Source organism: Artibeus jamaicensis, unplaced genomic scaffold (genome assembly GCF_021234435.1).
Source record: "Artibeus jamaicensis isolate MK-2021 breed Jamaican fruit bat unplaced genomic scaffold, CSHL_Jam_final scaffold_537, whole genome shotgun sequence".
Classification (NCBI taxonomy): domain Eukaryota; kingdom Metazoa; phylum Chordata; class Mammalia; order Chiroptera; family Phyllostomidae; genus Artibeus; species Artibeus jamaicensis.
Genome location: NW_026522047.1, coordinates 21680726 through 21698529, shown reverse-complemented (window position 1 = coordinate 21698529; position 17804 = coordinate 21680726). Strand labels below are relative to the sequence as shown.

Genomic DNA, 17804 nt, shown 5'->3' with positions numbered 1-17804 from the left:
TAAAAAATAGAAAAGTAATCAGGTTAGTAATGATAATAGCTTCATTTAACAATCCTCTGTCTTTCATTTTTAAAGCACTTTGTGTCTACTGTCCCAATGATGGTAGGAAAAGGTTTTAGGTAAAAGTGTGTGTGTATACTGTCCTGGGAAAATACATTCCTTTCAACTTCTAGGTCCTGCAGGCCCAAATAGGATTCCAGTGTATGAAAATGTAGTCATAAGGTAAAAAAACGCAGCTTCCCCAGTTGATTAACTTCAAACCCGAGACAGCCTTAGGGTCTGGACAAGTCTGATTAAATATGAGCAAGCTTTTGCTAAAAAAAGACATCAAAATAAAATAGAAACAGACATCAGAGCCTCATGGGCCCCCACCACTGGGTGTGTTTTAATCTGATAGTAATTGCAAATGCAGGTGTGCATTTCTCAAGGCAATGAGGTAAAAATACAACCTGGTTTCACAAGTCGGCTCCCAGAGCAGACAACTGCATGAAAGTGGTTTACCAGATGGCTCTCCTCCAAATGAGCAGAAGACGCATTTTTTAACATTTTTTTGATATGAAGCATTGTCACCATTAGAGGGCTGACTTGAAAGGGAGTACAAAACGTGGGCACGGCTTTACCTAAACTGTTCTTCCGTACGTAAAATCTGCCATCGACTTTCATGCTTCTGCTTTGCATCCCTTCAACCAGCTATTTTTTTTCTGACCATATCATTTTCAAGTAAATATGTCAGAAAAGCATATGTGACTATTTTTTACTTAATAAAAATAGTCAAATATGAAATACAACAGAGCTTACAATGAAAACAACACTCTTTCCATGTTACTCATCCTGCTCCCAGGAGAATAAGTCACTTAGCCTCAACATGGGGAAGTCATGGAAAACACCGAATCCCCCTGCCAAAAAAACAAATAAAAACAAAACCAAAAATAGTGGAAACATAAAGTTTCATCATTAGGGTTTCATAACTTCACATTAAACAAGTCCTCTCATACCCCAGTGTTTTTAAAAAATTCAGGTAGCTTTTTGAGAGAAAACCACCTTAGATTCCCGTCCAGAGCTACTTGAGAAGGCCGGACTGCCACGTTCTCTCTCAGGCCACCCTGGCCAGAGCCTCTCGGGGGGCCCCGGGCCTCAGGGGTCGTGCTTATGCTGCTGGGCTCTGGTGGCAGGGTTGGCAGGTGCTGGGCAAGCCCTTGGCATCCAACTCCCTGACCACCTCTTCTTCTCCAGCTCACTAAGGAGGAGCAAAGAGGGGAGCCTGACTTAGGGTTGCCCCGGGGAAGGCCAGGGTGGGTAGGGTCTGGAGTAGTGGTTGGCAACCTTGGCGACACTGGAGTCACCTGGGGAGCTCTAAGAATGCCGAGGTCTGGGTTCACCCCCAGATGTTTCCACCTAATGGTTTGGTCTGTGGTCTGGGTATCAGGAGTATTAAAAGGTCCCTGGATGATTCTAATGTGCAGCCAAGGCTGAGAACTAGGACATGACATCTTGCTTTGGTTTTTATCTCATCCTTCCAACACTCTGGCTCTTTGTGTATGGAAGTGGGGGCGGGGGGGTAGGGAACTGAGGCAGACTCCTTGGGTTTCGTTTCTTGAGCATCTGAAATCCATATATTCCAGTTGTCCACACAGCAGGATGGCGTTTCAACACCCGCCACCTGACTTGCCTTTTCTTCCATTTCACAATCTATATTTTGAAATCACTGAAATAATCTGTGTATGGAGCCTACAAAAATGAAAGAACGGGGTGACTGGTTGAGGTCCAACACACTTCATGATTTCCTGAATTTAATAACATCCTCTCATCATTATTTTATTGTGCATCGTAATATCGCTGTGGCAATCTTTCAGTTGGTATGTAATACAGTTGGGGTTTTGTTGTTGTTGTTGTTTTACTTTAAAAACTACGGCTTGGTTGCACATTTATTCCACTTTCAAAAAAAAAAGAGAAGTGAGCTAGTTTGCTTTGCCAGGAAGCAGAGTCACTTCCACTCAGTGATGACGCTGTGAGAGGTGATAAGGTGGCCGCATGCCCGCTCTGCTGCGGGAACCGCCGGGCTCACCTCCCGCATTCACCCCTTCCCCCACTTAACCAGAAATTCCCCAGGGGCCTCGCCAGATCTCTGAGAGATGAGTGCCAGATGTGTTTGCGTGGATCTTGTCAACCATCACTTGTAAGGGACTCTGAGCGGCTTATTATGTGGCAATTTTAGGATTTGGGGATTAAAAGTAAAGGAAATAGTTTGGCTCAGTTTCAGCCTTTGCAGGACTGCTCCCATTATCTCTTCTTAGTGCTCCATTATCTGAGCAGAAATGGAGAGATGAAGGGAGGAAGAATCCCTGGGGGGCCGTAGGGCTTCAGAGTCACTTGGGACAGCCACGACCAGGCCACTTGAAAGGAAAAGAGAACTTTGGTCAATCTGCCACCTTGAGCCCACCCACCCGGTGACTCCACAGGCAGGTCACACCCAGGGTCGCCAGCCACACCAGGCCGACCCTCTCACAGCCCTTCTGCTTTAGCACAGTGCCCTCGTTCTTTCTTTTCATCTGTACTCTGCTTGCCTACACCCCTCTCTCTACTCTCTGGTGTGATCTTCTTCATCTTTATCTTCTGCAGCTTCTTCTGTTTTTACCCCCTGGGGCCCCACCCCTTTTACCCTGAACTATATCCAAATTTAGATAAGAAGATACAGCAATGCAATGAAGAAGTTACATCAGGAAGCTTAGTCTCCTGGGAAACAGCAGAGAAACAGCTAGGTCTAGAGGTGGGGAACAGACAAGGGGTTGGAGGAGGGCGGAAAGGGCCCAGCCACCAATGCCTGGCACACGCGTGGTGCTTTGTGGGTTATACGGCATTTTCACATTTGGTATTTCCTTTGCTCTTCATACAAACACCTTGGGGTAGGCAGAGCAGCGGGCCCCCCTTCTTGGCCTTTAGGAAAGGAAGGGCTGGAGGAGTGAGGGCTCTGCCCAGGTACCCTGGTTAGAAAGGGCGGCTCCAAGTCCCCAGCCCCACTCTTCTGAATCCAAACCCTTGTCTCCACCACAACATGGAGATGTCCAAGAGGCCCAACCACAACACAGGAATCACTCTACACCCCCCACAGGAGCCATGCTCCACCTCGTTACCTGCAAGAGAGTCTGGGTTCCTCCGTGGCAGGGCTGGACTTCTAAGGTTGTCAATGTCGCTTCCACCCGAGAAGCATAGGATGGCTCCTACAGGAAATCACTGTTGACTATTATGGGCCTTAGTGAGTGTTTCCTGAACAGGCTGGGTCCCTCCTTGTGTCTGAGGCTGCACAGTGTTAGGGGCTCCATGTCCTTTGGGTTAAGAGTTGCTGTTACCCACAGGCCATGGGAGGAACTGGTAATGCTTCCTGCAGAGTCGCTCAGCTGCTCACTGTCACCTCCACTTCCACCCCTGCTCTTGGCACTCTGGCTCCTCTTGTTTCCCCCTTGGTTTTGTCTACCTCCGGTTGTCTTCCTAACTCTCACCCCTGTGCCCTTGGTCCTTACTGCTAGTTACTGATTTGATTCTGTGGCCCACCAGGTGTTCCAGCTCCCCTTTGAAGACATTTGATGCTCCTGGCACAAATTCTTGGGGCCGATCCCCAGTGTTTGCCACTTCCCCCTCTTCTCCCATCACAGACTCCCTGCATACCCAGCCCTCCCCTGCTTCGTCTCTGCCGATTCTCATTGTGTGAGGACTGAGACAGAGCTGTTTGGAGAAGCTGTGAGGGCAGACCACCAAGAGTAGTTTGGTGCTGTGCCCCTTCCCCTGCACCCAACACCCCTCCCCTGCCCCCACTGTTGAGAGGCACCACAGAAGACACTGGCACACGAGTAAACAAAAGGATGTACCGGGGTGTTTGGTGCAGCATCACTGGAAATACAGAAGAGGTGACCTGCGTCTCCATTAATAGGAATAGGTTATGATACTTCCAAGTAACAGGAGGAAGGCAGCTTTCGGCCTGCAGACACGGAAGACTCTTTGAGTCAAACTTTAAATGAAAAGAGCAAAAGGAAGAGCAGTATTTAACCTTTTTTGCTGCTATTTGTGTGTTAATAAAAGAAAACAGGAAAAGGTACTTGCGGGTGCGTGGAGTTTCTCTGGAAGGCAGCAGAAATGGTGTTTGTCTCCGGGGAGGGCGAGTGATGGGAAAGGGCAGCGGTGGAACTGCCTTGCCGAGCTCCGTACCGCGTGTATAGTGCTCCTTGCACAGTTCCAGTAAAAGAGAAGATCTAGGCTTTGGAATCCACACGAAGCTGTGGAAATAGACGAGAGCTTGGGGGTCACTCCTGTTGTGCAGATCAGACCACTAAGCCATTCAGGGGTAAATACTTTGTCTAAATCCCCACAACCACCGAGTGCCAGAGCTGTGACCAGACCCCTCACTGTCACTCAGCACCTACGCTCGAGGGAACTCGGCTTCGAAACGCTGTGTGCCAGTGGAACTCACACTGTGGATGACAGGGTTATACCCCAGGGTGAAACATTTGAGACCCAGTTTCTGCATCTGTAAAATGGGAGCAAGAAAGTTGTGAAGATTAAATTAGGCAGTGCACGTTTAACCCAGTGCCTAGCTCATACCACGCCTCCGATGCATGCCTCTGTTTCTTATTTTGAGGCTATTGTTGGAGTTGGTCGGGGCAAGGAGAGCTCTGAATAAATGATGTTTTACATGGAAAACATGTGTGAGAGAGATATTGTAGACACAATTTCCAGTCCCCTTTACTCAGAAAGCCACTGAGGGCCACTGTGACCAGCCTTGTCTCTTATGCTGAAAAACAAACGCACGCAAATGCACATTTCGTGCACTTCCTTTCATTTTCCCTCCGTCCCCTACTTAGAATAAGCCCTCATTATCCTTGCTAACTTATTTCCTTTCCTACTTTCTTTTCTTCTGGGGCCATGGGTCAAGTGGTGACTCTGAGTGCTAAGTGTTCTTCTGGGAATTTGAAGGCTTTCCCTGGAGAGGCACGGAGGGGCCCCTGCGTCCGGCTGCTTTGTTCACGGCTGTGTGGGCTGAAATGCTTAACAAGAGCCCCGGCAAAGCCAAGCTTTCTGGGAAAATGTTCCCCTCCCTTCCCCTTTCGGCCAAAAAGCTACCTCCTTATAAGTTGATGGGCAAGAATATGAGGTCCCCTCTCTTGTTCTCCTCATGATTTATAATGATTACATTCCAGGTTCCGAGATCAGCCCTCCTGGGGTCAAACCCTCACTCCTCCACAATAACTCTGTGATCACGGGCAAGTCGTATGACCCCTTCACTCCAGTTTCTGTCTGAAAAAAATGGGAGGATGAAATGAGTTAATCCAGGTATAAGGCAGAGCACAGGCCTGGGCTCTTGGTAAATTCTCTGTAGAGGTTAGCTTGAAAAAGGTGGCTGCAGCTATAGCAGTAGCAGAAGTAAGCAAAGGGTCATTACCACCAATTGCACTTGTGTCTGCGTCCCTCCCTCCTGCCCCCTCCCCACCCCCCTTGTAAATCTGATCTTTGGTGGCCTGGGCTTTCAGTAAAGAATGCTGTTTGCAGCAGAGAGAAAGAAGGAGTTCCTACCTTTTGCAACAACATGGATGGAACTGGAAAGCATTATGCTGAGTGAAATGGGCCAGGTGTTGAAAGACAAATACCATATTATCTCACCTTTAACAGGAAGCTAAACAACAAAACGAACAAGCAAGCAGAATAAAAATAAAGACACTGAAATAGAGAACAAGGGGACAGTGACCAGAGGGGAGAGGGAAGGGAATTTAAGGGGGAAAAAGGGGAGGATTTGGAGAAGCAAATATGAAAGACACAGGGATGAGAACTGGGGGGGGTGTGGAAATGGGAGGGAGGTGGGGAGCACGGGGTGGGGGGGGCTGGGATGGGAGAAATAGGCAAAAAACTGTACTTGAAAAATAACTAAATAAAATTATTGAGGAAAAAAAAAGAATGCTGTTTGGTTCTAGTAGTTCTGCAAGCTGGGTGACTTTAATGAGGACACTGTCCTGGTGGACACATGTCTTTCCTGATCCAGGATAATATGTGATCTATAAAAGCTTTTAACATTAGTGAATATGATGTTGGCTTATGTTGTTTCAAAGACATAAATATAGGGCAAAGTCACCTAACCCAGAAGGCAGAGGTCAACACGTGGTAGTTTTTTTTAAATCCTGCTTTTGGTACACACGGGTGAGGAACACCAGTGTGCTACACTCTGCAGTTTGTGACTGATTCTGACGGTTTGGGCTGGCATTTACCCATGTCATTATCAAGTGCATTCCCTGGTCTTGGAGGAAACTGAAGTGTTTATCTGTATAACCAAAATAATTAGACCAGGGTCAAGCAAACATTGTCATAAGTCAGAGGACACCGTTGTCACACAGTTGCACATCTAGGTGAGGCACTGAATTGGCTGTGCAGTGACCAGCGTGGACATCCTGTGGCCAGTGGCCTACCTGTGGGAACAGGGCATCGTGTGAAACAGCCAGCTTTTCCATTCTCGTAGCACCTGTCACCTTGCAAAGAACTTTCACATAAATGATCTCATTAGATAGGCTTTCTGTAGCCTAAACTTACGTTCTAGTTTCCTCAATGGGCCCCATTTGATGATAGAAAACATTATACTGTGATAGGATGAAAACCTCCAGCCCACCTTACCATGGTCTCTACACAGCCAGGTGAAGAAAGACTGTTTGAATCACAGTCCTTGCCTGTCCCGTGATGGTTTTCCAACACAATCTCAACTTCAAAAAGAATTAACTTGCTTATGTCTTTTTAATAGGGAAAGTTCTAAAGATGCATTTTACCAAGTAAATGTAAATATTGATACAGTTTCTTTAGTCTCTAAATTCCCCTTGAGAATTTCCCTTTAAAAAAATGAAACACACATTGTATTTTCACTTAGAATCCTGGAGGATTTCTGCCAGATAATCTCAGAGGCAGACTCACTTCCCTGCAGAACCTGAGACCTGACCCTGAAATCTAAGCAGTCACCCCAATTTCAAAGAATTCTTTTCCATGGATAGGGGTACCTTTTATTAAAAATCAGGGCATAGTGCGTTGCTTTCTACCTAAAAGTGGTATGTGGTCAGCGTTTACCTTTCAGTACATGTAAATTTAGATTTACTTAGAAATGTTATTGAACCGTGATACCCTAGAGGAGAGGTCTTGGCATATCACCCATGACAGGGCAAAACTTCTCAGTGCCTTTGCTTAAATGTGTCTCAAGTATCGGTCAAAGCTAAACTGCTGGCCTTTGTGAAAGATTTATATCTTTGGACTCTGGTTCCATGTTCAATATACTCCCAGCCGGTGCTCCATTTATGTTAAATCAATACTATGAATCACACTGAACTGGAAGACCCAATATAGTGAATCAAGTATATCACTGGATGCATGTTGAATAAATTTAAAAATCATTGAAAACAGAACATGTTAGCTTTGTCTCCATGGCAACCTCAATTTTGTGTGTGTTCCCCACAGAGAGTTCTGGTGCAGCAGATGAGCCAACAGTTGAGCCAACAGATATACCCGAGGAAGTGGGAAGTACAGATAAAGATGCTACTATTATAACTACAATTGCTGCGACAACAGCCCCAGAAACATTCACTGAAAGTACGGATTCTACCCTCCTGGATGAAGATGATCATCAGCTAGAGTTCATATTAATGGTGTTGATCCCGTTGATTTTATTGGCACTCCTACTCTTATCGGTGGTATTCATTATGATAAGATACAAAAGAAAAAAAACTAAACAAGGTAAATATTTTGCATGTTCCCAATTCCAGACAATTGCTTCATGTGCCAGTGAACAATCAATAAAACAAAATTCTTATTTTCTTCTATACAGAAGCTTCTATCCAAGGATCTCAGAGTATTTTCCAGACATGTGAGTATTATCCTAATGCCTTCCTGGAGCTGGGGTGGCACAGGAGAAGGAACTGAGAGGTTTTAAGTTAAGCCACAAGGACTATATAAAATAGTAGGTCATGAATGACATAGTTCAATGAAATTTTTCAGAGTTTAAAAAATGACATATTTCTTTCTTTTTAAAAAAGAGAATGTTTTCAGCCTAAATGGAAATTTAGTATACATAGCTGCCTGCTCTGTACCAAATCCAGATGAGGACCCCGTATGACCTTGACCAATAGGTCAGTGTAGCATGCCCCTGCCATTGGAGGAGAGGGTGAGGTCGGTGAAGCAGTGGGTCTCACTGGGGGCAGGACAGACTGGGGTCAGGGATGGGAGGGCGGAGACCTTGGGGTCATTCCACAGAAGGGGATTCTGCCATCTCTATTTCTGTCGCAGATGCTGTTTCCTTCCCATGCCACATCCCAGTTTGATCTTGAAAAGGCCTGGGTAAAGTAGTGTTTTTATCCCCATTCAAGCGATGCTAAGTTTCTTAAGTAAAGTCTTAACTGGTAAAGGTTACCACCATTAATCTCATTAAAAAACGAATCTCATAGAGAATTCCCTAGGTCAGAGATTCACTCTGAGTATTCAGTGCCAACCCTAGGAGCATCAAATTCCAGGTTTTAGGGGCGTTCTCGGTCCAAAGCAGACTTGGGTACTTTGGGCCTTGTGCCAGGAAAAATGACTCCAATTAGATTTTTAAGTTGAAGCCTTTAGTGGTTCCAAAACTCACTCAAGGGATGAGCATTTCTCCAGTAAGATACATATTCATATGTGCAACGAAACTCAAACAGAGTATGTCCCTCCGCCCGTTAACAGGGCATCTCTGTCTTTGAGGTCATGCCCTTGGCCTGCAGGCCTTGCTCACTGTCCTAGACCCAGAGAGTTCCCAGCAGGGACTCTAGTACATGGGGGGCCGTTCTCCATTCTCTCCTGGGTAAGCAGCCGTGAGCTGCGAAGAAGCACTGCAGTGCGCTCCCTTTCAGGACGGGCTGATACAAGAGATTCCAAGGAAGTGGGAAATACACTTTTGTCCACTGCTTGAAATTTCAGGGTGACCTAGTAACAGTGATCACGTGGGAGCTGCTTTGTGAGCTAAAGAAAAACAAAAGGCAAATGGAGCTGCCTGGACACCATTTTTTTGAAGTAGTGAAAATGAGAATTTCCTGCCCAAACCATAGATCAGCCCACAGCTGTTTTGGGGTTGGGAGGAACTTGGGGGTGTTCAGTTGAACAGTCATGCTCTTAGGCTCTAAATCCAGAAAGAGATTTTTCAATGAAAATCATCATGAGAATCTCGAAGTTCAGAAGCCATCCCAAGGGAGAGGCGGCCCACCCTCAGACCGGCCCTGCACATGTACCCTCTACGGCCCCCACACTCCAAGCGTTTGCCGTTACTGGGCCCAGTCTGTGCTTTCACGGTGCCTCTGTGCCGGGCTGACGCTGTTTCTCCTCTGTCTGGGATCGCGTTCTTCTCGGCTCGGCAGACTGCAGCCCTGCTCTGCAATGCCCAGTTCTAAAGATTTTATGAAGCCTTGAGGACTACTCTTCGGCCAAAAATAATTGCCACCTCTTGTGTGCTCTTGGAGGCTGTGGTCACGCTTGCTGTGTGTGCACAGCAGCGATAGGGTCATAAGCTGGCCACGTGGCTTTTTTTGGTCTTTCTTTCTTACTAGGCTATGCTCTCTTTAAGGTCTGAGAGAAGCAAGACCGTGTCTTATTTATTTTGTTAACAGTGAGGTGTGCAGGCTGCGAGGGCAGACTCTGGAACGGCACTGCCTCCTTGGTTTTTATGCTTGCTCGTCCTGTGAGCGCTCTGTCGGCCTCCGCATGCGCAGTACGGGAAAATTCTGAACCTCCCTCATGGAGCTGTTATCAGAATGAAATGAATTCATCTATGGAAATCACCGAGGAAAAAACAATCCCTGACATACTGTGTTAACTTATTATTATAATCTAACTTATTACCTAACAGAGTGCCTAGCCCTGCATGTAGATTAGCTGCTCAGTGTTTGTTGAGTAAATGAAACAGTGTTAGAACCTATGTTAAATAACACCTATTCTCAGAGATTAAAAACAAATTTCCACATATCCTTACTACAAATAAGCACATTCTTTTTAGCTTAAGTATGCCTCACGGTGAAGCAAACACAGTGTAGGAGACTTAGAATTTCAGAGTAGTTGCTTATCACAGAAGTTTTTGGTTAAGAGAGTATTTGAATATTCTCTTTTACTGTCTACTTCTTTAGTGTAGCTACAAGTGGCTAACTGCTTAGTGCTTTCATACCTCTTAGGCAAGGCAAATGCTAAAGGGCTAATGACCATGGCCCGCTGAATTCCACCCATTCGTATTTAATGTTATGAGCAAGTCAATACAAGGAGAATATTTAAATTAACAAAGTCTGATTTAAGTACATTCCCCCCACCCCCAGGAAAAATAAAACTGCCTTTCTGGGTCAGCATTTTGCTGGGAAAATTTCCCAAGAACCATTTTTGGGGAGGGCACACATGATGTCTTAGAGTTGGGGGTACCCAGATATGGTTTCATTCCGCATGTGAATAGAGTCTGGTACATTCTTCTACACCAGGAAAAAGTCTTTAAATTTGACGGCTGGGGAGGAGTTGGCCCACATTTTTAGGAAGCACACTTCACCCATTAGGGAATTAGTTTTTTCTCTGGGTCTGTCTGGTTCAAGTCCTAGAAAAGCAAAGCGCTGTGTAGTGACTTGATGGTCTATTGTCATTCTTCCTACAGCCCCAGGCAGGGGATTTGCAGTTGTCATTATTTTACATTTATTATAGGTCTTGGGGTGCTGTTTCTCTCTGAAAGCTGCAGAGACAGCTGGTGGTAAACCATCACTTCACACGGGCAGTGGCTAAATGACGCTTGGCCCTGCTCAGGAAATTTCCCAAAAGAGACTGTCTCTTCGCTCACTGCTCACTGTTCAGCATGGAAACAAAATAAACAAGCCAGGCTCCTGCTGGGCTCTCCGCCCCCCCACCCAGCCCCCAGCAATCCCACCAGCCAGTGCACAGAGTAGCTGGAAGGGGGGCATTGCGGAGCCAAGGGGGTGTAATGTAGGAACTGAAAGGGGAGGACAAAGTGGGGAGAAGGTTGTGAAACGGAAGAGCCGTGAGAGGGAAAATGGAAGCAAGTGTAGGTGAGGGGCTGTGTAAAAGCTACATTTGCCTCCTGGTTGCCAGGGAGTAGGTGGCTATTAATGAAGAGATCTAGGCCAGGTGGAGTGGAGCGGGCAGGGCCTGACTGCCGAGGACCAGCAGTAATTGGTCTCCCTCCTGGTCTAATGCTCTGCCGCGGTGCACTCTCCCAAATGCTTTCCTGTTGCCATGGCTGCTGGGGCAGGGGTAATGGTCCTGGAGCAGGGGAGATGAGGCCACAGAAGGCTTTTTGCTTTGTTTGAATACTGATAGCGCGAGCTTCCAATTTGGTACATCTGGAGCACTTTGGTAATGGGGTTTTAAACTTTTCCATCATCTGCAGGTGGGGCTCTTGCTCACCGCGAAGCCTGCAGGCATTCAGATTAGAAAGAAAAATCTATGCCCCAGACAGTGGGGCTGTGGGAACACTTGCTCCCTGAGAAATTAGCAGGCGGTTATTAAGCAGGGAAAGCAGAGAGGGAGGAGGAGTGAATGACTACCCAGGGGGATTTTTATGGGTCACCTGTAGGGGAAGTTCAGTTTGTACAGGGGCTTTATTTATATTAAAATCCCTTAAGGAAATAGCATGTCAAAATTAGATGAAAAATGTGTATAAATTATAAGATGTACATACTCCTCTTTCCCCAAAGTTTTGAGGAGTCAGATCTCTGCAGAAACCTTCAGATTCCCGTGGTGGGTGGAGGCGGGGGAGGGGCAGGGGGTCATAACCTCCAGCCCCAGGAAGGTAAGCAGTGGTGGCACGGGGTTTACATCTGTGCCCAGCTTTCCCGGATTAGCAATGCCATTCAAGCTTGCCAACCCACAGGAAATGACAGCAGCTCCCGGCTGCTGCCAGGAGCTCGGCTCCAGGTGCCTGCTGGTTATGTCCCCTTGCCGGAGACCTGCCTTTCTGCCTGCCAGGCAAAATGAGGTCTCTGATTGCCAAGGATCGGGAACATCAACCTGTTTGGTGGACCGGCACAGAGTGGCTTGCTTCTTAATGCTTTTCACCTCACACAGGGTGCAGCCGGCCTCTGCTCTCCACTTGCTCGACACCGTTGCCTCATTTCTCCGGGTGCATTGATCCCCTTGCCAAACACAGAGGAGCCTGAGTGGGGACATCACATCGGCCTCTAATTTTTGCCACATGTTCATTTGGAATCTGATCTGCATTACAGCCATTTTGCCAACTGTTATCTGAGTCTTTTTTAAAAATATTTTTATTTATTTATGTTTAGAGAGAGGTGAAGGGAAGGAGAAAGAATGGGAGAGAAACACCAATATGTGGTTGCCTCTCATGTGTCCCCCACTGGGGACCCGGCCCGCAACCTGGGCATGTGCTCCCACTGGGGAATCGAACTGGCAACCCCCCGCTTTACAGGCCTGTGCTCAATCCACTGAGCCACACCAGCCAGGCTTGGTATCTGACTCTTACCTCAGAGAATAGCAGGGAAAAGCAGGCTCTTTGGAAGTTTCACTATCATGATAACACCAAGTCCGGAACACTGGCCATGAATGTAACCCAGGTGCTGGACAATCCATATTAAGTCTGTTAGTTTATTCAGTAAAGGAATACTGTGTGTTTACCAGGTACTGTGCTAGTTGGAGGGGTGGGGTGAGGGGGGCTGTGGCAGAAAGACAGACATGACCCCTGCCCTTTGGAGCTGTAGTTTATTGGAAGAGACAGATGAAGAGAGTTAAACAGATGAATCAATCAACGACAAATTGTGGCAAATGCTGTGAAGACAGCAAGCAAGGTGTTAAGCTGGGAGCACCAGCTAAGGTGGGCCCCCCTTCAGAGAGAGGAGTTGGGGGGCAGGCTCCCTGAGGAAAGTGTGTAAGTGAGAAAATCCAGCTGTGCAAAGAGCAGGTATGAGGAGGGTTCTAGAGGAGCTCCGGATGGAGTGCCCCACGGCCTGCTGTGGGACACAGGGACGGTCACACAGCCTTTGGTCTGCTGTGTCACAAGGAGATGAAAAGCAGTGCTTATAAGGGTCTCACGGCTTGCTCGTGGACCTTTTGGAGCTCAGGGCCACGGAGCAAGCCATGAGACCCTTATGAGACCCTTTTCTTCTCCCCCTCCACACTGCTTTTCTCTTCGTGTGGAGAAAACAAGCGAGGAGGGACGAACATCCGATCGGAAGTGGGCGCTCTCAGAGCACCAGCTTACCTAGAAGAAAGCCAGTCTCACAGGGATCGGGGCCACATTTTAATAGGGCGGTCGGCACACGTTCGACTTAGAGGTCAACTGTCGCTTCTTCAAAAACGCAATGTGCTGAATGCCATTGTGTTCTCTTTGTAAAGCAGATGTCAGCTGTCGTTGAACTAAAGAGTTGTTACAGACAAACAAAGCTAAATGACCTTTTTATTTATTCTCTTTTAGATGAACTGGGAAGCAACAGCTTGAAACTGTAAGTCCCCCCACTCCCTCCAATGCAGTTCAGTGGGAATGAGGATGTAAGGGAGAGGAGCAGATTAGAGGGGCATCTGCCTCTTCAAGAACTTTTGTTCCTGGCGGGGACCCCTTGCTTCCTGGGCCCCAGGAGACAGCCCCCAGTGGGCCACAGCCCTGGGAAGGATGTCCCTGTCCTCAAACCTCAATCCAGAAGGGGAGCCAGGCTGAGGACTGGGTCTGGTGTTTGGAAAAGAATCTTTTTCTGACCGCTGCTGCCAATTCCAAATGCGTAGTAGTTAAATATTCTGACTCTGGGTGTTTTTCAAAGACATCAGTTCATTTGTTTGGATTAAAACTTTTATCAGCAGGGAAGATACTTCGGCTGGTATTAAGGGACATGAGCCTTGGTAGAAGAGGGATAGAGAGGAGAGGAAGAAAGGTCCAAGAGAAGGGAGGGGGAGAGGGAGGGAAACAGATGATTCAACCGGATGAGTGTTCTAGAGCGATGCCCACCTCCTCTTCCTGCCCGCTCCCCCCACCCCCAGCAGCCTTACTCAGGCACTTTGCTCACTTCCTCTGCAGGGTGTAACACCTTCACAGCTCTTTGGAGCTGGCGATCCTCCTCTCCAGCCCCACCACCACTAACTGGGGACGCCTTTCCCCTAACTGGGCCCTCTAACCCTCCAAACCCTGGCAAGCAGGGGCAGTGGGTCTGTCAAAGCAATGCTGCCTTTCTCCGAGACAGCCAAGTGCGGGAATTGAAGGGGGAGGTGATGCAAGGAGTCTGTTGACTGTGGCTTCTCGACTTGGGGTCACTGCTCAAAAACCCCAAAGAAAGGGAAGTGAAATTAAGCAAGGTGAAGTTGCTACGTGTGGCAACTCCCCGGAGCAGCCCCGCTGCGGTGGAAGCCCTGTGTGCCCGACTGTGTGCCTTCAGCGGGCAGAAGCTCCTGGCTTCCCTTTCAGCCCACGCCCTGGGCTGCGCGGATCAGTGATGGGTGAAGGTTGTTTGTTCTCTTTTCTTCCTGTTAGAGTTTGGTGCACTCGAATAGAGCACATGCCGAGTCTAGTGTGAGACCCTGAATCGAGTTCATCTTCCTCACAGTCAACATTTTAGGTGCCCCCACAGAAATTCAGCACACCACACATTTTTTTTTTCTTTCAACGAGCTTTTTGCTGTCTTTCTAGCCCAATTTTTGAGGAAGACACACCCTCCGTTATGGAAATAGAAGTGGAAGAGCTTGATAAATGGATGAGCAACATGAACAGAAATGGTATGTGGTTCCCTTGGTTTTTCTGTCCTCTGCAGCAAGAGACTGTGACAGCTTCATAAAAGCCCCCTAAACCCTGGAGTGGGACAGTGGGGCCCAGTCCATACTGGGTCTGGCACCTGCAGATGACACACTTGGGTCTGACCATTTTAAATAGTCAGTTCCATTATTGCGCTGATGCCGAATGCTGGAAAAAGTTAGCACCTGGCATCACTTTATATTTAGAGATCTATGACTTTCACCTGTGTGCGGTTACACACTTTATCAGCTATAATTGACGTAGATGGGTGCTGCCCATGGCCATTTGTGGCTCTTCAAATTAAAATTTTAAAAGTAAAATTTAAAATAGGTCTTTTCTCAGTCACTTTAGGCACATTTTGCATGCTCAGTGGCCACTGGTGGGTAGTGGCTGCTGCAATGCCCGTGCAAACGTAGGCCGTCTCCACCACGTGGAGAGATCAGTCCGGCAGCGCTGACCTGGCCAGTAGCAAAAATGTCCCAAGCAGCTTAATTTCCAACTGCTACCTGGCAGTAACTGTAGCACGTGACTCTCACCTTTTATTCAATTCGTAGTTGGACTTACAAGTAGTGACAGATGTTTTTTCCTTTTTCAAATGTCTTTCAAAATCAAAAAATTATTTTAAATAAACGGATTAATTTAATAACATCCACTATTTATACTGTCACATCATTTGTGTTTTTAACATTTACCTTAAAAAATACCCTGTGGCTCTGTCAGAGTCAGCAGTCCGCAATGGCGCTTCTCTAGTCCAAAGACTTGTTATCAGAACTATTGCAGCAGAGGCCTGTCAGGACGAGTTTCCCAAAAGATCGTCACCATTCGACCAGTGTGCGCAATTCCGAGCACTGAGGGCGTGTGTGGGGTGGGGGTGGGGGGGGCCGCCCTGGGCAGTGCGTGAGCGGAGAGCGGGTCACTGAGAGAAACCTTCAAGTACGTTAGTTTTGTTGTATTCGTTCAGAAAAGTGACGTACGTACACAGTAGCATTAGGCTGGAATTAGTAAAATTCAAACAAAAAGTAGGAAGAAAAGAAGTCCCCAACCCAAAGGTGACCTCTCTTAAAATCTTGGTGTATTTCCTTTTGTTCCTGAGGTCGTTTTAATACAAAATCGTGATCCCGTTACCTTCATTAAATCTTAAAGTGGGGAACCTTTTTCTGTTGGCACTGAAGCAGAGTTATTTTGACACGTAGGTGGCAGATCCAGTGGCTCTTTATGTCCCCTAAAAATAGCCTTGGTGTGAGTGGGGAGAACTCTGACTTCTCTGAGGGTAGCTGCTCCCCACTCCACCCGCTTCTGTTTGATCCTGCATCCCAATGGAAGCCATCCTGCTGGCCCAACAGGACCGCAGGTGAAGCCACTTCAGTCCAGTGTTGGTCCAGATTCAGGCTTTTGGAGCTGCAGAGGGGCCCTTCGGGGCCTGAATGACCAAACCTCGACGAAAGGGCCCTTTGCACCAGGGCCAGAAGCACACTGAAGTCTCCTGCCTGTGCCTCTTCCGCATCCAGAGCCTTGCCTCCACTCACCTCTGAACCTCTGGGTCTCCCTGGGGAGGCCAGGTTTGCACGCGGAGCCACGCAGACTGGGGTGGGGGTGGGGGTGGGAGGATGGGATGTTCGCCTGTCTGAGTCTAGTGGACAGAAAATAGAATTTCAGGGACTCACCACGTGTTTGCTCTTATTCTATCCTAGCCGACAGTGAATGTTTACCTACTTTGAAAGAAGAAAAGGAATCAAACCACAGCCCAAGGTACTTCTGATTTCTCCTATACATTCTCTGTGTATGGGAGGAGGGGATCGGAGACCACAGTAGAGCACTTTCGCTCACCTCCGTGCTTGTACGTTTGACGTGACATTTTACGGGTGTGGAAAAAAGGAAGGGTGAGTTATGGAAACTAGAAAGGTGCAGAGTAAATAGTTACTCTTTATTTTTAGAAATAATTTAGTATTGACATTTTCTTGCCCTTTCAAAGAGACACAGACTGTTCACTCGGCTCCTGTTTGCGTCATAAAACTTTCTGATCATGACGAACTGTTGGTTTGTTTATGTCGGATGAGTAGACTTTCAGTAAGGAAAATACATGGAGGTGATGGTCTCAAAGAGGGTAGCTGTAAGTAAGAATGAGTAATGAATATATAGAAAAGGGAGGGAGGGAAGGAGGAAACCTACGGGGATGGGATTGTGAAAGGAGACAAGTGAGAAATTTAAAACACATCCCATTCTACCACTAGGTGGCTCTGCTTGATAGAAAATTTTAGTGCATCAGGGCTTGGGTGCCTTGTAGCACTTTACAATCCCATTTCAATTACATTTTGTAAGGATAGAAATTACCGTGTTTGGGTGTTTTTGATGGAGAATTGTTTCATCGAGATGTGGGAGGTAAGGGGGAGAATGGGACAACTGTAATGGCATAATTAATAAAATATATTTTTAAAAAAAGATGTGGGATCCTCGCGGGAGGTAGGAGTGATTATCCAGTGGGCCAGGGACTCGCTCCGCAGAGAATGGCGGTGATTCAGAAGCCTTGACCCTTTGACCAGGTGGCTAGAGATGACCAGCGGGCAGAGAACTTGACTGAGCTCCTGACTAAGATACTACATTTCTGTCGGAATAAACAGAATGAACTTTCAGAGCAGGATAAACACCGCCCACCTCCTCCCCCTTCATGTTCACCCACGGCCTGGCGCTGATAATCTTCAGCGCTTCCCGCGTGGGGTCTCTGATCACTGGGGGTCTCTGAGGCCAGAGCGTTGCAGGGACAGATCAGTGACTGGAGCAGTCACGTGTTTGTCTTTATGTTGCATCCTTATTCTGCCTCTTCCCCTAAACCTCACCTAAGAAGTCACCATTCTGTAGGCGTCCCCACAACAACCCCCCACGATCAAACCTCTGCTCTGAGGCAGGAGTCTGCAGTTCATTGCAGACAGCAGATATTGTTACCTCACCAGGTATTTGCCTGTTAACATGTATTGCTAGTTCAGAAAAGATTCTAACTTATTTGAATGAGATAAAATCTCATTCTTTTATCTGTTCACAAGCAGATAAAAGAAAAAAATTG

The 17804-nt window shown here is 47.2% G+C and overlaps 1 protein-coding gene across 1 annotated transcript in view; it reads left to right on the top strand.

The window, feature by feature from the left end:
• The window catches only part of TMEM154 (transmembrane protein 154), a 40920-nt gene that overhangs the window by 10997 nt on the left and 12119 nt on the right, over positions 1-17804 (top strand). Inside the window, exons 2-6 of the mRNA XM_037168086.2 lie at positions 7474-7749; positions 7841-7879; positions 13445-13472; positions 14645-14730; positions 16438-16495. Coding sequence (XP_037023981.2) covers positions 7474-7749; positions 7841-7879; positions 13445-13472; positions 14645-14730; positions 16438-16495 — 487 coding nt within the window. The remainder of the gene's footprint in view (positions 1-7473; positions 7750-7840; positions 7880-13444; positions 13473-14644; positions 14731-16437; positions 16496-17804) is intronic.